We start from the raw sequence: 25,855 nt of genomic DNA, 5'->3' as shown, positions 1-25,855 counted from the left end.
TAAATGCATTTAACCACTTGGATCATTAGATTAACCCCTTGCAATCGGAGCTATCTATGCTAGACTTACAATGTCTCCTTAGAGGGGACATCCGAGGGCACAGGGTTAATAGAAACGTGACTTTGTGGGTATTTTGACGTCATTCCTTTAAGCAGGTGCTATTTTTACTGTTTGTGTCAATGCAAACTTCTTATTAAAGATTTATTTCAGACTGGAACGATGACGTACGAACTTGTATCATTAGAATACAGCCAAAAAACATAATGATGTTTAGAGTTTAACATAAATAGTGTTTTAACAAAAGTTTTTTTATTAAATTGATCACTTTCAAAGTGTGTAGATTTACTAATATATTTTTCCTAAATACACGTCTTTATATGTCTTTAATTGAACATAGTCATCTAATTCAAAGTCATAGAGGTGACACGGCGGCGTCTCTAAGACGGCGTCCTCTACAGCCAACAAAATGGCGGCTGTAGCAGCTTCACGAATCTAAAAGGTTAATCCGTCCGAACTGAATTAAAACCGAAACAAAAAGTGACTAGAAAGTATCGAAATACCACAAATCTAAACGAAAAAGCTTGAAATTTGCGAAAGACGATGTTCAAACGAGAAAAATATGTATTCCCAACGTTCTAACCTCTAAATCATGCGGCGCAACCTATTCTTCGAGCTCGCCTCGCAGGTTCGCGTTTTGCGACTACATTTCCACGGTGCCAGGCTGCGAGCAAAATTCAAAAGAAGTTCGCCGTACCTTCTTCGGACCGTTTATCGAGCGTCTTTTCGTAGTAAAATCAAACGCGAGGATCGCGAGAGGAATAACGGTGCTTTCAGATCAAGAAAGATCGCCCGCGCGTCAGGGTAGGATTGCCAAGAAGCCGGGGGTCTACGTGTCGCACGGGAAAATCGCGCGGGCGTCGAAAAATTCTTGGAGCTATTTGCATGGTGCAATTTTTCAATCGAAGATATTACTCCCAAGGTGTGTCCCCGATGCGATTTTATTGGAAGTTGGTGCTCGCCTCGGAGCCGTTTCTGCAGGGCCCTCGGATCGACTGTCCGTGTACACCGTCGAAGGAGGAGAGAGGTCGAAGCCGGAGGAAACTCACGGGGATAATCGTTGATCCGCGAACAATACCATAAACGGTTTTATTCGCGAGAGGAACCGTTATCCGCGGGGGCTCTCGCTCTCTCTCTCTCTCTCTCACTCTCGCTCTCTTTCTCTCTCCTCTCGAGTCGCAATTTCCTTCGAACGAAGTTCTCGCGCGCGAGCAAATAACGAAGCGACGGATATTAAACCCCGATGACCGGCGCGATTCTTAGCCCTCCGAGGGCTGGGAAAAGCGCTTTGGCACGGGTTTTCCTCCCGGGTATCGTTCGCCGATGCGAATCCACGGTCGAACCATGGCGAGGGAGCCCCCTGCAATGAGAGCGTCAGTTGCAAACCGCATTTGATGAGGTTGATGACCAGATAATCCCAGTTTCGGGGACTGCCAACGAACAAAGTAGGCTATCGAATCTCTCCCGGCGCTCGTGATTTGCGAGAGACACTGTCCTCTTCCCTCTCCCCTCCTCCACCCCTCGCGCGCGTTCTCCCCCACCCCGTTTCTACCGTTGCGCCCGTCGAGTTCATTTATTTGATTGGATCCGGCGTAGTTAGCGGGTAGCCTCGTGGCAATGATATGCCGCCAACTTAAATTCCTTATTATTATTCCTATCCGTCGCCCGAACTCCGTAGGAACTCGACGAACCGGCGCAGCACCGGCCCTCGAAAATCTTCAATCTGAAATTCCACCGACTCCCACTTCACCCAATTAACAACCGAGCTCGGCGCCAGGAGACACAGCCCCGGAGAACCGTGTAACCGTGTGTCAATCACGTTCCGTTATATATTTTCTTTCTGTATGTTCGATCGTCCCGCGGGGTCGGGTCGTGTCTCACCTAGCTTCGTGCATACTGCACTTAAGGGAGTATTCTGATTTCCGACGCTGCGCTGTTTTTCCACGAATTTTTAGGAATTTTTTTCTCGGCAACTATTGAACTCTCCGCGTTGAGATTTTGCAAGCGTGTTTGATGGTACTTGAAGGGCACGTGTGATTTCTTTCCAGGAAAAACTACACGAATATATATATGATTATATAAATAAAATTAATATATGAATACAGTGACACCCACTAATATTCGGACGCTTTTAAAAATCGTATAACTTTGTTAACATTGGACCGTACAATTTGGATTTTCTTAAGAAGTTAGCACAATAGGTTTGCTACATAAAGTGAAAAACAATTTTTACAAAAATTGCAATTGGTCGAAATTGCAGAGAAAATACTAAAAGTTGTGTTTTGCAACTTTTTTATGTGGACTTACATTGAAAATTGAGAAAGTACGATTTGTAGATCTGTATGAATTATACATATTCTGAGAATTTCATCAAGATCGGTCAACGTTGCAGTGAGTTACAGGTGTTTCAAAATGATCGCATAAGGGCGAAATTCCCTGACAAGGCCAAAATTCTGCGACTTTCACCCCTTAAGTTTTCATCGTTAAACTAACGTAGTTCATTGCAACGTTGACCGATTTAGATGAAATATTCGGAATATGTATAATTGATACAGATGTACGAAACGTACTTATTAAAATTGTTATATAAGGCCAAACAAAAAAGTTGCAAAATCCAACTTTTAGTACTTTCTCTGCAATTTCGACCAATTGTTCTAACTTCTCAAAAAAAAAAAAAAATTCAAGTAGTATAGTCCAATATTGACAAAGTTATGCGATTTTTAAGAGCGTCCGAATATTAGTAGGAGTCACTGTATATGTGTATAATTCACGAAATTACATGAATTATACATTTCTTCATGGGCTACGAAAATACGGGTCGACGGTTTTTCTATTGATCGGGAAAAAATGAATTTGTTTATTAATCAGTGAATGTAGATATGGTCCGAACTAGAAGAAAATAATAATTTTGATTATTCACAAAATGGCGGCATTTGGAAGCGAAATTACTGATGTGTTAAATATTTGAATTCAGCACGATAAAAGAATAAGAAAAGATTGAAGGATTTGAAAAATTTTAAGTCGTGCGATGACAGTGTACGTGCTGAAGATGCTCCCAAAATTTCGTTTCAATTGGTCAACTGGAACTTGAGATATCGTGGAAACCGTTTCGAAAGAAGTGGTTTCGGGGGAAACGCGTTTAAAGATGCAATTATTAATATCTCGTAGTTTTACGAATTCAAACAGATCCTTCTGCACACATGTTCCACAGCACTAGTACTCAAACGAAAATGCAAACGAAGAAAAATCGAATTTTTCAAGGTTCTGGACCAGAAGACCTCTTTAAGTGTTGATACAGCCTCGAGTTCTTTGTGGGATCAAATCATTCTTGAATTGTGTATAAAGGAAGATCTTCATTGGGATCTTTTCCGATATTCTTCTTCTAATTCTTCTGTGCCCGTTCGAATTAACCCTTTGCACTCGAGCGGCGACTCTGAAGCGCCATTAAACATTGTTGTGGCACTATCTCAAAGAAATTACAAAAAATATTACAAAATATTGGTTACATTACAAAATTTGTATTCAATAGATGACTAAACATTTAAATAACATATGTGGAAATCGGATCAGTTTCGTATCAATAAAATGTTAATATTCTAAGACGGAAGAAAAATTTTGTTTTAGAATTTAAATAGCGCCGAGTGCAAAGGGGTAAGCCTTCTTCAACCTTGCAAGCTGGCTGCTTCAGAGGATTTCATGGCGTTCGTAGTTAAATCCATTGAAATCCGTCCGCCTAAAGTTTTTAATATAAAAATAAAGTGTTTTAAGCGGCGTACCAAAACTCGGGAAAAAATGTCGTCCGAGTCACGGGACGGGCTGCCGAGAGCGGCGCAGCATGATCAAGAAAGCAATCCCGGGGCTGAATCCCGTAACAAACTGTTATCTAATCCGGGACAGTTCCGTGGAAGAGGCCACGACGGATTCGTCTCTGGCGGACTCTTCGCCGGAATATTACGTTTCCGTCGAACAGGCAGGTGTGGGTGGTGGGAGAGAGATGGAAGATAGGAAGCTAGAGGGAGAGAGAGAGAGAGAGAGAGAGAGAGAGAGAGAGAGAGAGAGAGAGGAGAGGTAAGACGCGCCGACGTATCAGCTCCGTCAGACATTTCGTTTCCTCGTTGTAAAGGGAATTCCATGCACTGCCGCACCGACGGGCATGATCGTATTTCTATGACGGATCAGTGGCTGGCTGGGCTGGTGCGGGGGCGTGTGTTGTCGGTGCATGGAAGACGAGGCTCGGCGCGCACCTGTGGCAAGGTAACACGAGCCGCATAAGGGAAAAGCGAAGCGTGTTTACGTACACGGGGGGTGGATATCTGCGAGAGGACGATTTTCCGGCGGCGGCGGCACCGCACCGTGCCGCAATAAACCGGGCCCGTTTCACAGTGCGGTGAATCGCTCATCCCGCAAACCCCGCCGCAGCTACCCGTTCTACGTGATCCGGCCGCGCGGCCCGCGATTACATTAATTGGAGAAGTTTCGAGCATGGTTTTTCCTAAGCGACCGAAGATACTGCGGATAACCGCTAAATGGACCGGGGCTGCTGCTTCGAGCCACGGCGACGACTCCATTCGCCCGCGAAAACCCGTTCCCCGTTCCCCCGGGGATTTTAAGGACACGCCGTGTCCCGCTTTATGAACGACACCGACCGGAAACCGTTCCAGAGATACGAAATAAATGATGGCCGGTCCGCCTCGCTTCCTCCCCCCTCCCTCGCCCTTTCTCTCGCTGTCTCGTTTCTCGTCATTAGTCCTCCCTTTTAGTCCTGTGGAACCGAGCGATACGCTATGCCACCGTCGCGTTGCGAGATCGCAGATGGAATATTTTCCATCCGGGTGCCACGGGTTTTCAAAGTATTGCGGGAAAGATTGCACGCGGACCTCTTCCTCGCTTCGAATTGAATTAATACGTAAACGGAACGAGTATTGCTACAGGCGAAATTACAGCGCGTCGCCGTAAGTATGCGCTCGCTCTTCGAAAGAGGACAACTTCGGTAGAAGCGGGCCTGGAATTTGGATCTCGAAATGACCTGGATCTTTTCGAGAAGAGAATTGCTAGATTTAGATGCAATTTTCGAAATGCGTAGGTATCTTTGACACGTTCGCGGACGTGAATGCTATAGCATTCATTTTCATAGTGATGCAAAATGACATGAATGCTATAGCATTCAAATTTTGAAGCCAATTTTTATTCATTTAATTTTATACAACCTTAACCCGTTACCCCCGTTTTTGTAATTAATATACATTTCAAAGTAATGACCAACTGTCATTACTAATGACAGTTAACTTATTATTATTGTTTATGTCTAATCAGATTTCGGATAGTACAACTAGTTTCAAGAAAAATTGCCTGTCTATTTTTGCAGTTCACCGAAATTTTTACTGTCCGTGAACGTGTTAAACTTTTCGTCTGATCTAATTTAGATTTATCAATTTTCTGAAACGTATTTTTGAAGGTACAGAAAAGTCTAGAACTAAGCCCAATCCTCGGGCCCGTGCTGCGACATAGATCGTGTAGGGCTTCCATTTTCTTGCGACGCGTCGAACGTATTAGCAGCTCGAGCTTCTTGGCCCCTCGCAGGCCAACATACTCCCAGTGGAGGGAATAGGCGAACTGACTAAGATCGTGTAGCTCCATTCGGCTTAAATCAAGGCTTTACGTTTATGGTCTGGCAAATTATTCAGAGATAGACAAATTAATTTTATACAATTTTCACAATGTTCACAATTTTGTTCTACTAAATTGTTTTGATATTCACAAAGGCGGCACGTTGCAATTAATAAAACATTGTAACACTGAAGATAAGCAGCGAAACAAATTCTCGTAGTGAACCTGTTAATGCTTGTATTGTTTCTAATAATACAGCTGTTCATTTAATTAATCCGTCAGAAACTTAGTAACTCTGTGACGATTTTAATACTAATTTAAATACAGGACTACGCCGTCGGATGGTTAGGACGTATTTAAAAAATTTTTAATACAGATTCATTAATTTGGTAGAGATGCTGCTAGTACGTTTTTATGCGACAGACTATAACGCTGCTTATGTGTACCTACATCACTTTCATTTGGAAATTGTGTATGTGAATGTTTGGGTTTTTTATGCAGCTGTTCATAATGAAGGAATGGAAAGAATTCTTCGTGAAATAAATTATTTGCAAGTTATTTATTTGTCGAACGTTTGATTATATGAAATAACGATACGAGATAACGAATAAGTTTTTCGCACATCGTAGATACAATTTTAATTATGAGTGCTCGCACGCAAGCACGACGCACGTTAAATTGATATTGATTGATCTTTTAATGACGACAGGTAATTGAAATTCTGGAATGCGTAATTTTGTTAAAAAAGGCTCTTTCTTTAAGTAGATATTATAGAATCATATAAACAAAAACAACAATAAATAATGTAATTGTACGGAAGAAGTATAATATAAACACTACAGTATAAATGAAAATATGTTTACTTCCTGGCGAAAGTTGTACGGCAAATATCCATATTAAATTTCAAACAAAATAATAAATGTTGGAATATTTCATTTAAAATTAAATAAAATAAACAACCAGGGCAAATATAAAACAAAACAAAGTTTCTCCCAAACAATTATTTTACTAAAAGTTTATTTCGGTAATGACCAGAACTACGAGAGAGAACTCGCGCAAAAGTTCATATTTCCCGGCAGTGGATAATTTGAAACTACGATTATATTTTCGAAAATACAATCAATTTTCGCAAATGAAATTTCTCGAGTTCAAATTTACTACGTAATATATTATAAAATCTATAGAATGAATCAGTTAAAAAATGTTAAAGTCTTCCTGAAGCTGGAAGTTAAAATACAAAATCCGATTGGAGAATAATGAAAAATCATTGTACATTTATTTCATTACAAAATTTTATAAATACATTAACCTAACACGATGCAAAGCGTTGTCTGTGTCTACAAGTGTGATAAAAGATTGTAAATTGTACTTTTATTATCAGACTGCGAGTCTTTCTGCTAAATAAAATTTCTTAAGCCATTATTCACGAAAATTGTAGTTAACAATTTCGCATTGAATCACATACATCAGATTGCATACGCATATTATTGCATTTCTACTGTTCACATTTACCATAAGCTCACAAACGTCCGCGAAGTTCAACAGATACTATAGTCCACATCTACTCGACTAAGTTTGAGGTCCGCGTAGATACAACTATCGAGGCAAGCAAGCACTCCCAAAAATTGTCCACTATCAATCGCTCTTCTCAAGAGCAGCGGGAGAATTTCAAACCTAGCGAATAAAGTCTACGAAAGAATACTGAACGGGTTATCCTGCGTCTATTAACAGGGTATTACCGTGCTCGGAAGATTCAAATGACGTCGACTATCCGAGCATAATCCGAAAGTTTATTTCGATGGACCATCGGTCTCCCGTTTTTCGGTTCTTTATTGCAAGCTCGGTGGGTCCGAAAACCGGAAAAATTGCGTCTCGGTGGCGCTGGGTAGTTCCCCGTGATTTCGTTAATATAATGAAACTCCGGTGGTGTATCCGCGAATTGGACGGGCCCGGATATCACGTCGATAACACGTGAAAGCGTGCAGACGCACGGCAGATATTTCGCCTGTAATATCGCGATTTTTCGTTGCTCTGCGACGGCAGTAATATCGGAAACATTCGACGAGAACTATTCCAGATATTCGCGGCCGTGAAACGGGAGTCATAAAATAAATAATTCCCCGTGTCGCCGCTTTCAAGACCGTTTCGATTTATTTGGACGTTACCGTGATCGAATGTTTCTCGATAGAACATTGACACGGACGTCTCCAGCCCTCGTGTGGGCGCCGCGTCTGTATACTTTTATTGATTCCGAGGCCGACTCTCTCTCTCTCTCTCTCTCTCTCTCTCTCTCTGGGCGTTTGTGCGACTACTACCAGGGACAACGAGCTCTCTCTCTTTCTCTCTCCCATTCTCTCTTTATCTCCCTCTCTCCGTTTCCCGGGTAGTCGTGGTAACGTCATTCGATAAAGGAAACTTATGCCGGGGATTTCAAAGACAAGTACTTTTCCGGCCGCACGCACACGCGGGACATAATAATTCCTCGGCTGTGCCACGGCCGAACCGCGCACAGCCTGCACCGTTGAAACGCGCATAAAGTATTAGGACAGTTCTCCTATTCCATCATCCACGTCGTCCCGCCGCGTCGTGCGTAACGCCGCTTTTCATCGGAGAACACAAGCGAGTCACCGCGAATTCCACTTGCGACGCGAGACAACCGTTTCGACGCTACCTCGGGCGGAAGCGAATTCGTAGGAACGTTAAGTGGATTTTAAGTTTCGGGCCCGTGCAAAGGGCACTTTTCCGACCTTTTTGCCCTGGGGAAAATGAGGCGGAATTTTAACAGTGCTCAGCTGTCACCGCGGATGGAGCCGTTACGTAAAACCGGGAATTTTTGCGGTTCGATCCTCGCTTTCCGACGATTTCGTTAGCTTGGATAGATCCATTCGTGTGCTTGGAAATTGTCTGTCCTGTTTTATGCGTTTTCGTACCTATTGCTTTCAGATCAGAAACAGTCTGAAATCCGCCATTTTGGCGGTCTTGGTGGTACTAGTAATAGCAGTCTTGGTAGCAGTTGACAGGACGAAATGATTCAGCCATTCTCGCTCGAACGAGATCGTTTTATTAATTTACATACAGGATACGAAGATTGCAACTTTGCATTGACGCAAACGGTCACCAATTCGAGCATCTCCTGTAAGGCAATAAAGTTTATTTTACTACCATATTTGACCTTGCATGATCTTCAATGATAACTCGCTGAATTCGTCTCAGCACTGGCTATCACATCGTGATAAAAAAAACATAGAATTCCATTTAAAGAAATAGAGTTGACCTTGAAATCTCCTCTATGCCTCCACCCACGCAGAAAATGTTTGTGTCACAATATGTCCCCCTCTATACCGTGTAAGTTTTCTATATAACATTTTTTCATATTAATACAAATAACGGCAATATTCAAACTGGACATAGTTATTGCCCCACCCTGTATTTAGGATGATAAAACCAACCGCGTTTGGCGTGTTAAAAAGTCCTTAGAATTGTAGACTGTGAAAAATGTGTTTCTTCTTCTGTCTTCGTAAGAGATTAAAATGTCACTGAATTAACAAGGTGCCATTAAGAGAGTAAATCATTTACGAGAGAACAGCCAGAAAAATAGCCTTTTTCCCGCGGCAATGATAGTTTCCCTGGCGCATGCGAGTTTCTAAATCAAAAATGAATTCCTCGGTGTCCTGCCGGGGTCGGTGGACAGATCGTCCGCCTTCTTTCCCGTTCTTTATTCCCGGGCCATGGGAATTTAGCAGGGCTGGCGGGGTGACAGGAATTAATAAGAGGTTCGCGCCGGGGGTGGGTGGTCTATGTCGTAGCATGGGGTACAAATGAATTGTCATGAATATGTAAATTGAATTTCGAGCTGGTCGGCGGGTCGCGGGCCGCGCGCCGAGCCGAGCCGAGCCGAGCGAGTTGCGCGAGATGCTCGAAAGGGATAACGCCGGAGAACGGGCGTCACCGGCGCCCTGTGTTTGTACCGATGCTATTCAATTTGGTTCGCGTCGCCTCGCTCACATTTCCGATGAATTTTTTCGCTTTTTCTTCCGTCCGCCCCGTGTACGCAGAAAATTATTACCGTACGCCCCCTGCCCTCCAGTGTATCGCCCGTCGAGTCAACGTAATCACGCGTGCGTACACTCGGCTTGCGAAACCGCTCGGACTAACCATTGTTCGCCTTTTTCATCGACAAAGCTCTGAAACCTTGTCAACAGGACGAATCTCCTGTACGAAATTTATAACAATGTACTTTTACAGCGGGATTCTACACCCTCGGTTCGGTGGATATTGACGTAAGAAAGGTACAGCAAAATTAACTGTAATTTCAAGGTCGAAAGGTCAACAATTTTTTTTTACTGCATCGTATTCTACTCACCACAAGGATAAAAAGTGTATCGGTCAAAACTCAATCGTTCTCTTAAAAAATTATGGCAATGTTTTTTCATCGTCAAACTGCTTTTTTCGTTAGTTGTTAAACCACGAGTTGTCAAATTGCGTACACGCATTATTACGAATTTGCTACAGCAAAGATCAGACGCGTATTATATTTTATCGTTGTCGTTTATACCCGGATGATCTAGTTTAAACAAGCACTTTTATTACAACCGCATTTGTGCACCTTCCAATTAAATAAACCGATAACAGTTAACACTTAAATATCGAAGAGAGATCGAATTCACAATTGTCCGTGTTCCATGCATTGATCACAAAGCGTAATTGAACAGTAGCGAACGCATTGAAAATGGAGCCGCTCATTAGCGAAATTGTTTAACTCCGGAAAAGTCGAGAAAATTTATTGCAATTACCACTATTTTCAGCTGTCTCGAGGACTCCGAACTGTCCTCTTTACAACATAGATCGCGAAGTATCAGAATTTCGCGAAAATCCAAGTTACCAAGTCCTTGAAGGGTCTCCAGAGATTCCCGGGGGACCGAAGAGGTTCTTCGAGGTCTCCAGACACCACGAAGCTCCTTGAAGGACCCACAACAGTCTCCGGAGACACCTGAGAGCGCGAAGTGTCCTCTCGAAAGGACCTGTGAGATCTCCACGGCCCTCGGAGATTCTTCAACATCTCCGAAAAATCTCCAAGGGACCAAGAACGGTTCTCGAAATTCACCGGCGGCTTTCGAAGGATATTCAAAATCGTTATTCACACTCTCGCTACAAACGAGCGTTCTCCTCGAAACAGCGAAGCTCAACAAATAATTTTACCCGCTAACAGATCCCATTTGCTATTAATTTCACGAGGAGCGGCGTTGTAAAGCGAGCTTCCCGCGAATTCCCGGCCGTTTCGTTCATGGTCTTTTTGTTTTGTTTTCTCTCTTTTTTAAACCCTGTAACGTTTCATTATGTAGCTTCCAACGGCACGTTGTAATGAAGAGCAGTAAAGCAGAACGGACAAAACGGTGGGGCCGGAATTATGCAACTTTGCGAAGTTTGGCTTCTTTTAAAACGATCCAAGCAAGCTGCCGGCTCGCATCCGGCTTCCATCTTGGCAGGCGAGCATCCGCCGCGGCGGCAGCTCGACAGCTCCTAAACGTCCGGTCCATGTGTACATAATATCCCTGTGCCCGGTGAACGAAGGAGATCGATAATTAGACTGTCGATTGCTAGAAATTAGGTTTACGGAGATCGGCCCGGGAAGCACATCGGCGGAGGCCTGTATCGGTATATTCACCGTGATAATCTAGCTCGATGACCGGCAGCGATGGTCCCGGCTGCTGATGGATGGAGCAAATATCTCCTCTGACACGCACTAAATAATACTTGGACGGCCAGACACGTCGAAGGATGCCTGGATGAATCGATAGGCAACGTGGGCTCGCGAGTTATTTTCCCTGATAACGATTAGCAAACAGCTTTTTATCGGGCAAACAGCCCCGCCCGGAAACGGATCGTACCTAATTCCACGGGATTCCGTCCGGGGATCAAATAATCGCGTCCTGGCTCCGGCTCTAATTTGAAAGTCAACAATTTTTCGCCGGCGAGGCAAAGTTTCTATTTATCGGCAACTCGACGACTCGTTTTACCGATCCTTTTTATAAACGCCGCACAGTGGGCAATTTGGACGAAATCGGATTCAAAATCAAGGAACTTTCGATAGGAATGAGGTAGAACGATGAATTTTTTTTAAATGAAAGCTGAAACTTAGTAGAATATGGGAAAAATAGAGAGATTGTGGTCCGAACGTTTTTTAACCTCGAGAAAATTCGTTAAACGCGCACAAATTCAAGAAAATGTTAGTTTTTTCAATACCACGCCCGGAAAAAAATTTTTTCTAACATGCTATATTGTAGTAGTAATGTAGTAATGTAGTATAAATTAGATATCTATTGTCCATAATTATATTTTCATTTACAGAGGAAGTAAGGTAAGTATTTAATCTTTTTAACTTACGCATTTTCTTCGACGAAGTTTCTACATTCTGCTGCTATTTTCTTTCTTCGGTACAACTTTAATCGATCTTTTAGTAATATGATAGAAATTTTCGGGTCGGTTAAGTGCATTGCGCGATTAAAAACATCTAAGATTCTATTTTTTCGACTATTTTGTCGTGAGTGAAGTATCATGTTTTTTCTGTACAGTTTATGCCACGATTCATTTGCATCTTCTGAATAATAAGCTATTGGCAATAGAAACTGTTTTGCTATTTCGCAACCATGCTTTAATAACTTATGCAAGGTAGGACTCATTCGAGCCCACGGAAATAATGTATAATGAAAACAATATGTCTCCCAACAGAATTCTTCGAGCTCTTTTATTTTTAAGGGTTGCTTGCATTTGAAGACTGATAATATTGTAGCAATATTTTTTATAAATTGCACGTCGATCTCCAAAGCTTCTGCAAATATTGTCGGATTTTCGAAAATATAATTATGGACAATAGATATCTAATTTATACTATATTACAACCACAGACAGTTTGCAGAAAGTGCCAGTAGCAATAACAGCGATACGTCAAGTGGTGACGAGATGTGAAGCGCTTCATGTTCCGTAAGTAACTCAAAACGTTCAAATACGTCATTATTATTACTTTTATTGAATTTTATATATGAAAATACAATATACCTTCAAACTAGAGTGTTATAAAATCATTTTCACGAAAAAATGACTTCATTAGTTTTTCGTCACAAAAATCTGCTTTTTGCAAAATCCTGAGGTCGTAGACAAATTTTGAGACCAGATTTGAAATCAGCGTGAAAAAATCTATGGGAAATGATGTATAGCATGTTAGAAAAAATTTTTTTCCGGGCGTGGTATTGAAAAAACTAACATTTTCTTGAATTTGTGCGCGTTTAACGAATTTTCTCGAGGTTCAAAAACGTTCGGACCACAATCTCTCTATTTTCCCCATATTATACTAAGTTTCAGCTTTCATTTAAAAAAAATTTCATCGTTCTACCTCATTCCTATCGAAAGTTCCTTGATTTTGAATCCGATTTCGTCCAAATTGCCCACTGTGCGCCGCTCGGAAAGTCGCCAGACGTCCCTCGAAGTGGGCCAGCTTTTTCAAACCCTTGGCGCTACGATGCGTTTTACGGGTGCAGCGATCTTCTTTGCTGTTCCTAATTTCTTATGCGTTTAAACGAACGAATGCTTGTTTGAATTTCAATCTTGTCGGAGTTGGGGCCGAAGAGGGAAAAAGGAAAATATATATATTTTATTAACCCTTTGCACTCGGAGCTATTTTAACACCGAAACGAAACATTTCTTCCGATCTAGAATTTTTTCCTTCTATATAACACATCACTCAATAAGTCCCCGGTCTGACACATATATGGCAACATTGTTGACAGACCCACGCGATTTCCGGGTAGTACTAACCTTCAAACAGTACGTGTCAAAATTTCATGGCATTCTGACAGTTAGTTTAGAGGTTACAGTCGTTTTAGTGACCCCAGTTTTGTAATTTTCAAGACAATGGATAGAAAGGAATTTCGTGTGTTGATTAAACACTGTTTTTTGATGGGGAAAAATACTGTTGGAGCCAAACTGTGGCTTGATAAGCATTATGGGGACTCTGCACCAGGGAAATCAACTATTATTGACTGGTATGCTGAATTTAAACGCGGTCGTACAAGCACCCATGATGCAGAATGCTCTGGTCGCCCAAAATCGGCAGTTGTTCCGGAAAACATAAAAAATGTCCACAAAATAGTTTTAAAAGACCGTAAAATGAAGTTGCGTGAGATAGCTGACACCTTGAAGATATCAGAAGATAGTGTCTTTACAATTTTACATGAAAATTTGGGCATGCGCAAGTTGCTCTCGAAGTAGGTGCCGCGTTTGCTCACACCGGACCAGAAACAACAACGCGTCGACGATTCAGAGCGCTTTTTGTAGCTGTTCATGCGAAATAAAAAGGATTTCTTGCGTCGGTATGTGACAATGGATGAAACATGGATCCACCACTATACGCCTGAAAAAAATTGGGCTCAAATGAAGAAGTGATTGCCGAAACTGAGGCTTAAAAGTTAGAGGAGCGTTGGAATGAATGTATCACTCTTGAAGGAGAGTATGTTGGTGAATAAAGTGGAATTTCTAAAAAAAAATTTGTTTTTCTTAGTTAGACCGGAGACTTATTGAGTGATGTGTTATATACTTTTTCATGTTATACCTACAAAAATACAATACTGAAGTGTTTAGTGATTTATTAAATACAAACAAATTTAATAATGTAAAAAATATTTTGAATAATGATACAGCAATTTCTAGTGGCGCCTTACAGTCGCAATTCGAGTGCTAAGGGTTAACCCTTGGTACTATAATATCGAAACTTGTGATGGAGACTTCGAACAAAATCTGCTGAACACAGTATGTTATTAATTCCCTTTGAATTGAAATGAAATTCCATTTCATTGTACTCAATATTTAGCCACTGGCGAACAGGTGGGTACACAAGAAATATAAATTGTTTTGTTTTCCTGGTAAATAATAAACGGTAAAAAAGTTCCAATCGTTGTAAAATAAATCGTAGTGCAAGTGGTTCAATTTTGGAAACCTCGCTTGAGGTTTCTTTCAGCTCGAGTTTGTGTCGCAGATAAAGTTAGAGACATGAAACTTAAATATATACTGGGTGTCACGCGTACCGTAGAGAACCGATTGGGAGGTAATTCTACACGCAAAAGGTAGCCGAAAATAAAGAATAAAATTTGTCTGTTTGACGCCTCGGTTTCGAGAAAAACGAGTTTAAAGATCCGCTAAGCACGCTAGTATTTACAGTAAGTAGAATCGGTATGTCATGACCAGACGTGTCAGAGCAGACTCCTATCTACTACCGCGAAAATTCGGTGAATTTTCAAACTCGATTTTCTCGAAAACGAAGCGACAAACAAAAAACAATTTTATTTTTGTAAAATAAAATTGTTATGTTTGTCAAATAACAATTTATTTGTTATTTTTGTAAAATGACAATTGTTTGTTTTCTACGTGTACAAGGTACAAGTTGTTCCCCATGTTTGTTCCATAAAATAGTCGAAAAAATCGCACACTAAATTGTAGATGATTGTAAAGGAGAAGCTGCGATCTTCAAATCTATAGTAAATTGATTGACGAAGATGATGTTCCAACGTTTTCGCAGACGTTTCAATGTGTCAAGTTTTTAAGAAAAAGTCTTTCAAGAAAATGAACGATGGATCGGAAAAGTAGAAGTAGAGGCTTCGAGCTTTGAAACGAGTCCAGGCTTATCGTTGTACTATTTGTTTTACGAGCTTATCACGGTTTAAATATCGACAATTTCCCCGAGAATCGGAAATGCTCGAATACTTTTTGAATGCGCTGTGTGACTGACAGAACAGTGGAAGCGTAAAATATTGTCCTGTCCCGTTCGGGGATAAGGAAACGAGCGCGCAGGGGATGCGAACGTGAACGACCATTGATCGGAGCGACGCGACGCTGGGACCGCCGTGGACGATTTTCGTTCGCGGATTTTCGCGGCGAGGCTCGGAACGAGAGGGGGGGGGGGTATGTAGATTGAAACGGGGGAAAAACAATGTAGGATCGCTCGATGAGAAATATTTCAACGGAATGCCCCCGAGTGGGATCGGAGAACGACGCGGGTTCTACGCGTCCTCGTGGTAGTGAGGATCTCTGGAAAAATTCATATTTTTGCAACAGCGCCCGCGCGGATTATACCGAAGGGCGAGGGCGAGAGCATGAGCGGAGGGCACGCGTTACTCGATCTCGCCCCGTTCGGACGCAACAAGAGGTTCGAATATTCGTTTAGTTTTTGTTACGGCGTAACATCCACTCTATTGCCTGGATTTTCTCCCCGTACAATGGAAACGAGGAGTCCCCGGCCGGTGGCGAGGATGTCGGCGCAATGCTTCGTGTTATTATTCGCAAGCCGAGCGCAATCGAATCTGCAAAAACTTTAAGTATTTTCCATTCGCCGCACCGGCCTCCGCTCTGCGCTCACGATTCCCCGCGTCAAGTTATCGAAAAGCAAAAGAGGCGAGACAGCACGGTCAAAATACGGAATCATTCAATCCGGCCAAACAGCATATCCGCAAAGTCAGTTTCGATTTCCTATTAACCCTTAGCACTCGAATGGCGACTGTAAGGCGCCATTGAAAATTGCTGTATCATTAGGGAAAATATTTTTTACATTATTAAATTTGTTTGTATTTAATAAGTCATTAAACACTTCAGTATTTTACTGTTACCATTTTTGTATGTACAACATGAAAATAAAATATATAGAAGGGAAATATTCTAGGTCGGATGAAATGTTTCGTTTTGGAGTTAAAATAACTTCGAGCGCAAAGGGTTAAACGTACTGAGAAAGAACATAAATTTCTATTTCGCTTCAGTTTGTTGCAATTCGGGTAGAAAATTTTCTAGTCTGCGGACCTTAAATAAAACCAAGGAACATTTAATTGAAACTACCTATGCAAAAAATTATTCTGTATGACGAAAGGGTAGCTAAGTCAACTACAAAAAGAAAATTATAACATAAGACGTACCATCATTTTGGTAAAAATTCTGGAAAATTGATCAAGTTTTCAGCGTTTACATGAGACAGCCCCCTTACATGTCCCATGAACCTTGTGACGAATTTCTTATCTCGATTCACTTTTGCAAGTAGAACACGTCATGCCCGCTTGTACCAGTGTCCCAAAAATATTGTACTACCTCGAAAGGGATGATTCCTCAGGTCATTTGAAGTCACTTTTTCCTTTGCGAAAATATTCTCCGCTGCTCTGGTAAGGAGTTATTAACGAAAAACACGAGCCAATCAGGACGCAGTAGGTCCCGCATGGGTCCCGCTGATCATTGCGTTGGCATTGGCCGAGCCGGAGTCAGGCCGCTGTTGTCGCGCCCTGATTGGTCCGTGTTTTTCGTTAATAACTCCTTATCAGAGCAGCGGAGAATATTTTTGCAAAGAAAAAAGTTATTTCAAATGACGTCAGGAATCACCCATTTCAAGGAAATCTAACATTTCTGGGACACCCTGTATACTAACCCCGAACGAAATTATCAACTTGCGTTGCTGTTGGTGAAATGTTTCATTGATATCATACGATGCCATTGTCATAGAGCTAATAAAAAAAGTCTTGATCCATATACCATAGCCTTTAAAAAATTGCGAAATAATCTCTGGTGGATACCGCGTTAAGCTGCGAGTTCTCGACGCAGAAGAACGTTATTCAGTGAAAGGGAAAAAAAAACTCGGACAGAAAATATTAAACTTCCTCCGGTTATCCGGAAAAAGAGGAACAATTTTCTCCCCGGGAAAATGGTATCTACAAAGCGTTAACGCAATTCTGATAAAATTTGATTATTCCCGTCGTTGCCGTGAGCGTCGGATGTTCAGAAAGCGGTATAAATTCGATAAATATCGACGCCGAAAAAAATCGCGCTTTTTGACAAACGAACAGCTATGAACGAACACTTAAGCCGCATGGTTGTATGGTATGGTTGTAATTGGTATTCGCCGATCGCTATTTCATTTGCTGAGTGCTGTGTCATTGTTAAGTTGTTAACAATATTTGACGGTTGTAAAAATGAGCCAAATGACCAATGAATCAACATCAATTTCCAACGAATGATAATTATTCAAATAAATTTATAATAGGATCATTGGACAACCTCAAAATACAAATTGCTAATCGATCGCGATTAGGCGATAGATTTTATTAGGCGACAACAATACTTACCTCGAATACGTGGGATGTGGTTCGAACAACTGTTAAACAAATTAACCCTTTGCACTCCGTTAGCCCCTCTCATGGGACATCGTAATTCTAGCATATCACTCGGATGTCTCCTCTCATGGGACATTAAAGTTTATTAGTGATTACGGGGAATTAAGTTATTTCAGCGCAACTTTTTGAGACACGCATGTTTCCCTGAAGTTTCCTCTTGAAATGGCACAAGAAACCAAAACAAAATATAGTAAAATTGCTAAGATATATTAAAAAATGTCAACGGGTTTTGTGTCAGAAGAGAACGTGAGAAGCGTGCAAACGACGGTCCGAGCACTTCTCTTGAAAAGAGCGATAAGGAGAGTTTGTAGAAGAAAGCTCGATATGCGAGCATACCTCGCACTGTATAGAGGGTTTTATAAATATAAATAAACAAGTCTAAAACTGGAGGAAATGACTGTTCTAACAGTCAATAAGTCTGAAATGGATCGTGCGGATCAATACGCTTCGTCGTATTGTTTTCTCCGTAAGTCGCTGAAATGGTGGAGGAAGTTACCTTTTTGGGGGTTGGAAATGTGTGTCATTAACTCCTACATTATTTACCGCATCTCAAAAGAAACAAATAATCAAACGCCAATGACGCACCACAAGTTTGTCAAGGCACTCATTGCCCATTTGAGAGGTGATTTTCGTGAATCGAGAACGCGTCCATCCACATCTTCTGCAGACAATAGATTAGATAATAAACTACATATTCCCGATGCGAGACAAAGAAAACGGGATTGCATTGTTTGTTCTGACAGAAAAACACCTGGTGGCAGGCGTCAAACGACTTATTATTGTCAAACGTGCAGAAATCAGCCTGCAATGCGTATTGGGGAGTGTTTTAAGGTTTATTACACTGTACAAAATTATAAAAAATAAAATATTGATAATTTTGCAAATACACATTTCTCGATGTCAACCAATTCATATAAGTCCAATATCATTATAATACGTTACTTGGTTCCAAAACTATACTAAATAATACGAGGGTCTGTAAATGCACGTTTCTGCCACAAAGTAACGCTGAGTAGCTGATAGCCAACGTCCAGAATGGTTCGGAGTGCAAAGGGTAGTGGCGAATGTTTACAAAAAAAAAAAAAATTAGACCTGTTTATGGAGACATCTGGGAATTTGCAATACAATTTCTGCATAAATTCCACAATGAGGAGGGCAACGTAAATGTAATTTTTCTCGTTGTGAATACGAATTATGTTCGTCCCTTGGGAGGTGTTCATTGACCGTATACGTCAGTTCCGGTGTTCCGATGCGTTGTCGCCACTGGGATCACGGTGTCGAAGAAAAAGCGTCGCGCGAAGCGTGCGGGGCTTTGTCGCACGTGGTTTTTGTTAGCTGGCACCGCGGTCACGTGGCGGGACGATTTATCCGAGTGAGTCACGGTGCCTCGGCATGGCAGCGGGGCGTCTTACCTAGAAATAGCTCGTTGAAGTCACCCTGCCCCCCGATGAAGACGCCGTAGTGTATGTTTAGCTCGAAGAACCGTCCCGGCAGCAGGGACCTGGTCGTGTGTATCACGTCGATCCTCAGCGTGATGTTCGCCTCCCTCCTGGTCAGATTGACCTCGTGCCAGCTCAGGTCGTTCAGCGTGAGTCCTCGGGCGCTGGCCATCTCGCTCTCCCCGGCTCCCAGATTAATGTGGACCTGCGGGCAGCCGACAGAACGAGAAGTCGATGAGAGTGGAGAAAAAAGGAACAATCTGGGCATATAGCAGAGATTACAGAGAGAGAGAGAGAAAGAGAGAAAGAGAGAAAGAGAGGAGATCGGTCCTCTCTAAATCATCCGAGCGGAGGCAAATAGTTCGGGAACGCTCGGGCTTTGGGGGCGGGCGATAACACTTTTCGAATCGTGGACCGACGCGCTACCAATCCGCCCCACTCCCGAAACTCTCTTTTTCCGAGAAGTAATTATTCTTTGGACCGTCGCGACGCCGGAGACAGCGGTTTCAATGGAGAGATATTTTCCACGCGGCCGGTGTGAAATTCCGAGTGCATCCTTATCGGCTGGCGGGACCGTTTCCATGAAAAGATTCGGGCTTTGCGGCTCGTTCATACGATATTTTCTGCATTTTTCAGCGACCCCGGATCGAGAGAGCAAGAGAGAGACAGAGAGACAGAGAAATCGGAGCAGAGAGATAGACCGAGTCACTCGACGATTCAACGCCTCGGTTTTTCCACGCGTCTAGCTCTCCGGCCGAGAAGGCAGCCGAAACGCCGTCAAATATCGATCTCTCCGTCATCGATTGCTCGTTTATCAGTCGCTTAGTCAGCTAGCTGGAGAAGGTAATCGGATTCCCGAAAAGTTTTCCGGGTCGTCACGGCCAAAAAGAGGGAAGGTAGCCAGCCTAAGGTACAATTTCTACCCTTTGCAGTGACTAAGTCCCTATCTGTGTTATTAGTCGGCGATTAGAAAGTCCTCGAAACTTTCTCCTTCGGCTAGATGTTCTACAGGGTTCTGCGCGAGTCTGCACAGTTTCAATTTTACGCAACCTAACTTGTACAACACTGGGTTTATTCGCGAGTTCTATTTGGTATTGCCGGGGACCTTGACTGATCTCGAATGACCTTCATAGTACACGCAACGACCTTCGGAATTGTATTCGTCTTAAAACGCTCTATCAAAATATAAATAAAAGATTTACGTTTTATTTATGACTCTATACAAAAATGTACATAAAAAAATGAGCTTCGCAATGTAGGCAATGACCTTCACCATCAAAATAGAAATAAAAGTACATTTCATTCACAATAACAGGGTTCGCCTTTACATCTTCTTTATATCTCTATATAAAAATGTACGTAAAACAAAATGAGTGACATCTGACTTGATTGATCTTGAATAACCTTCACAATGTAGGCAATGACCTTCACCATCAAAATGAAATAAAAGTACATTTCATTCAAAATAACAGGGTTTGCCTTTACATCTTCTTTATACCTCTATATAAAATTGTACATAAAAAAAAAGAGTAACATCTGACTTGATTGATCTTGAATGAGCTTCGCAATGTAGGCAATGACCTTCACCATCAAAATAGAAATAAAAGTACATTACATTCAAAATAACAGGGTTTGCCTTTACATCTTCTTTATATCTCTATATAAAAATGTACATAAAACAAAATGAGTAACATCTGACTTGATTGATCTTGAATGACGTTCACAATGTAGGCAATGACCTTCACCATCAAAATAGAAATAAAAGTATATTTCATTCAAAATGACAGGGTTCGCCTTTACGTCTTCTTTATGTGTCTGTACAAAAATATACATGTGAAAATTAGTGACAAAAGATTATAGATTCTTTGAAACCAAACACGTTGCATCTTCATCACATTCGACGCTCGTCGTAATGCATTTGTGACAACAATGGATGAGTGAAAAGCAAAAGTGAAAATATATTAGAACAATTTGTGGACGTTGTTATATTATATTTAACTTACTAAGATTATTGAAAGAAGAAATACATTCTCACCTAGCTTCCATTTCTTACCATGGATTTAAAAGATTTTTATTTTATATGCAAATTCGCAGTCTACTTATTAACAGTAGAACTACCTAAACCAGACTGATGTATATTCCTTTATACTAATAACAGGATTCAATTTATTCAGATTTCGTAGGATTTGTATAGTAACACGTACTTCGATGAAGAAGTACACTAACAAATTTCTATAACATCACGAATTGTAAAAGAAAGGTTCTGAAATCCTTCATTTCCACGGGCTCGGTGGATCCAGCGTTAACACTAGAACGACCGGAGCAGTCAAAATGACTGCTTCCTAATTTTTTCTTTTACAGTTACTAAAATTGTAAAAATGTTTTCATCATAAAAATTTTTTAACGAACCTCTTCATTGAAGCACATATTACAATAAAAGTTGTATGAAGTCTGAATGGGCACAGTCTTGTCACTGTTACAAAGCAATATACGTCAGTCGCATTTATTGCTCGGTCGTTCTACTGTTAAACACGAATAAACTGCTACTTTGTTGACAGACTTCCGACGTCTTCCGCCACAAAGGAGTCGTAATCGCCATCGACGTAAGATCGCAGTGCAAGCGGTAAAGGTCCTCAGAGTCGCCGAGTGAATCAGAAGAAAAATTAGCATTCGTTTAAGCGTCGTTTCGCCGTTTAATCGTGGCGGTGGAAGGTCCGTCGGTTTTCCAAGCTTAAAGAAAGCGTCGGGCCGGGGTCGGGCTAATCCCCGAGCCGCCGTTAAAATGAAACAGTTGTCAGAGGGAAAAGTAGCCGGTGCATTTTATTAATCCGCGGAGTGTTTCGCGACGAGTCGTACCGGGTCGGGCCGGGTCGACTCGGGTCGCCGCAAACGGTCGTGGGATTATACCTTCCACGGCGTTTTTTTGTTCCCTTTGGCGGGTCTTTGGCCCGTCTTGGACCCGGCTATAGAGGGTTTCTAAGGCCGTCTCGGGGGGGACGGGCTTCCGAGTAATGCATTATCGAGTTAGCGGGGGTTATAGCGCGCGACACGCTTTGCCAGGGGAAGGAACGCCGAGCCTCGGCCTCCTGATAAAGAGTCTTTAATCGCGACCTAAATCGAGCCCCGCCGGAGACTTATAGCACGATGTCTTCGTGTAGTTTGCCTCCGTCCGCGACCCGCCCCCGCTTGATCTCGTATAGACGATCGAGCCACGTCGTCGACGACGACGACGACGACCAAGGTGGTCGTATCTTAATGAAAAGTCGATCGTTCGCGGAGACGGGTTGAAATTACGGTGGCCACGATTGGCGCCCGAGCACAACGTTGCTACAACCACACGCAGATCTCTCTCTCTCTCTCTCTCTCTCTCTCTCTCTCTCTCTCTCTCTTTCTCTCTCTCTCTTTCTCTGTATCTGTGCGTGTGCGAGTGTGCCGAAGGTTTGGGTCTGTTCAACCCCCGCACGCCGCGCGATCGATCCGCTCCTGTAATAAAGGCGCGAGCTTTTGCCAGTCGCAAGTTCAGTCGGTAGTAGTAGCGCGATGTCCGATGACTATGCAGAAGCCCATTAATATGTATAAGCGCGGGAGACACGACACTTCGCCGAGTGTAAACGCGAATCTATACGTTTCGAAGGTCGAGAGGGAGAGAGAGAGAGGAGCATAGTGAGAAAGGGTGAGAGTGCGGGGAACGAGGAGTGGGTCGCGTCGGTGCATTATCGATGCACCGGTGATTGGAAAGCGAGCAATGATCGAATATTCGACTGGTTCGGTTACACCGGCGAAAAACGCGGCCGACCTCTCATTTTTTTCACCCCCGGCACGGCCAGAGACGGATACGGAAACGGCGTGTTTCACGCCGACACCGCGTCGGCGAGCATTTTTCGATGATAAAGCGGCACGCTGTAATAGGCGGCCGAATGAACGTGCTCGTCACGCCCCCGTTGAAAGAAGGCAAAACAAACATATCATATTTTTTTCACCGGATCGAACGGTGCCCGTGGTCAGGCCTAGGCCCGTAAACTCGAGCGGCCCGGTGCGGCCGCGTTTGCAGATTTCACGTTGACACTCTGAAGCTACGCACCGCTAAAAGTGACTATTTTATATTGGTTTGGGAATGTCACAGGATCTGCGGACCATCAAAAGCAACCATTTGATATTGGTTTGGAAAGGTCACGGAACCTACGTACCACGAAAAGTGACTATCGTAAATTGGTTTCGAAAAATGACGAGTTCTGCTGACCATCAACAGTGGTTATTTTAGATTGCTCCGTAAAAATTCATAGAATCTACGAACCACTAAAAGTGACTATTTTAAATTGGTTTCGAATAGTGTCAGCATCTACGGACCACCAAAAGTGACTATTTTATATTGCTTCTGTAAACGTTTACAGAATCCATGGAGCGCTAAAACTGGCTATTTTATTTGGCTTTGTAAAAATTTGCAGAATCCATGGGCCACCGAAAGTGGCTATTTTATTTGGCTTTGTAAAAATTTACAGAATCCATGGAGCGCTAAAACTGGCTATTTTATTTGGCTTTGTAAAAATTTACAGATACCATGGAGCACCAAAAGTGACTATTGTATTTGGCTTTGTAAAAATTTACAGAATCCATGGATTACCGAAAGTGGCTATTTTATTTGGCTTTGTAAACATTTAAAGAATCCATGGAGCGCTAAAACTGGCTATTTTATTTGGCTTTTTAAAAATTTACAGATACCATGGAGCACCAAAAGTGACTATTGTGTTTGGCTTTGCAAAAATTTACAGAATCCATGGAGGACTAAAACTGGCTATTTTATGTGGCTTTGTAAAAATTTACAGATACCATGGAGCACCAAAAGTGACTATTGTATTTGGTTTTGTAAAAATTTACAGATACCATGGAGCACCAAAAGTGACTATTGTATTTGGCTTTGTAAAAATTTACAGAATCCATGGATTACCGAAAGTGGCTATTTTATTTGGCTTTGTAAACATTTAAAGAATCCATGGAGCGCTAAAACTGGCTATTTTATTTGGCTTTTTAAAAATTTACAGATACCATGGAGCACCAAAAGTGACTATTGTGTTTGGCTTTGCAAAAATTTACAGAATCCATGGAGGACTAAAACTGGCTATTTTATGTGGCTTTGTAAAAATTTACAGATACCATGGAGCACCAAAAGTGACTATTGTATTTGGCTTTTTAAAAATTTACAGATACCATGGAGCACCAAAATTGACTATAGTATTTGGCTTTGTAAAAATTTGCAGAATCCATGGGCCACCGAAAGTGGCTATTTTATTTGGCTTTGTAAACATTTACAGAATCCATGGAGCGCTAAAACTTGGCTATTTTATTTGGCTTTGTAAAAATTTACAGATACCATGGAGCACCAAAAGTGACTATTGTATTTGGCTTTTTAAAAATTTACAGAATCCATGGAGGACTAAAACTGGCTATTTTATTTGGCTTTGTAAAAATTTACAGATACCATGGAGCACCAAAAGTGACTATTGTATTTGGCTTTTTAAAAATTTACAGATACCATGGAGCACCAAAATTGACTATAGTATTTGGCTTTGTAAAAATTTGCAGAATCCATGGGCCACCGAAAGTGGCTATTTTATTTGGCTTTGTAAACATTTACAGAATCCATGGAGCGCTAAAACTTGGCTATTTTATTTGGCTTTGTAAAAATTTACAGATACCATGGAGCACCAAAAGTGACTATTGTATTTGGCTTTTTAAAAATTTACAGAATCAATGAAGCGCTAAAAGTGGCTATTTTATTTGGCTTTGTAAATGTTTACAGAATCTGTGGACCACTAGAATTGACTGGTTTACATTGCTTTACAAGAATGACAACATTAACGGACCATTAAAAGTGACAGTTTTATATGGAGTCGTTTAGTACAAACGTGGAAATGAACGTTTGTCTGTTTAACACCACATCTGAATGGTTTAGCCGTTATTAAATAAAATAACTGTAATAGAATTTTAGCGTCGTTTGCCAGATCCATTGATGTTACAGTGGATTATGAATTGCATTTATATGAATGAAATGTTAACTGAGCCTGGCTGGCTGAGTTCTAACTGAGCGAAATCCTGTTATATGAACCGTGAACTCTTATTAAATAAACCAGAAATCACAGCAAGTGGTGGGGGACGGGTGGACTTCTATTACATGATCCACCCGATTACGTGAACCAACTTGTCTCCCAATAGGTTCATACAAATGGAGTTCTAGTGTTTCATATAACTTTTACTCATTATCCAATGATTATTTTTACTTGCACCATTTTTCGAGCAGCGTCTAATAAATACGTATGTTATTAACCCTTTGCACTCAAAGCCATTTTAACTCTGAAACGAAACATTCCTTCCGACCTAGAATATTTCCCTTCTGTATATATTTTTTCATGCTATACATACGAAAATGGTGCAATTTACTCGTACAGTACTGAAATGTTTAGTAATTTATTAAATACAAACAAATTTAATAATGTAAAAGATATTTTGAATAACGATACAGGAATTTTTAGTGGCGTCTTACAGTCGCCATTCGAGTGCTAA

General features: G+C 41.6%; 2 protein-coding genes across 2 annotated transcripts in view; both read right to left on the bottom strand.

Annotated features, from left to right (window-relative positions):
- The window catches only part of LOC143362668 (integral membrane protein GPR180), a 143,064-nt gene that overhangs the window by 73,841 nt on the left and 43,368 nt on the right, over positions 1-25,855 (bottom strand). The window lies entirely within an intron of this gene.
- Positions 1-25,855, bottom strand: part of Kon (chondroitin sulfate proteoglycan 4-like protein) — a 100,806-nt gene that overhangs the window by 32,841 nt on the left and 42,110 nt on the right. Inside the window, exon 3 of the mRNA XM_076803014.1 lies at positions 19,271-19,502. Coding sequence (XP_076659129.1) covers positions 19,271-19,502 — 232 coding nt within the window. The remainder of the gene's footprint in view (positions 1-19,270; positions 19,503-25,855) is intronic.

Source organism: Halictus rubicundus, chromosome 17 (genome assembly GCF_050948215.1).
Source record: "Halictus rubicundus isolate RS-2024b chromosome 17, iyHalRubi1_principal, whole genome shotgun sequence".
In the NCBI taxonomy this organism is placed as follows: Eukaryota; Metazoa; Arthropoda; class Insecta; order Hymenoptera; family Halictidae; genus Halictus; species Halictus rubicundus.
Note: the sequence above shows the minus strand (reverse complement) of the source record. Positions and strands in the feature narration are given on the sequence as shown.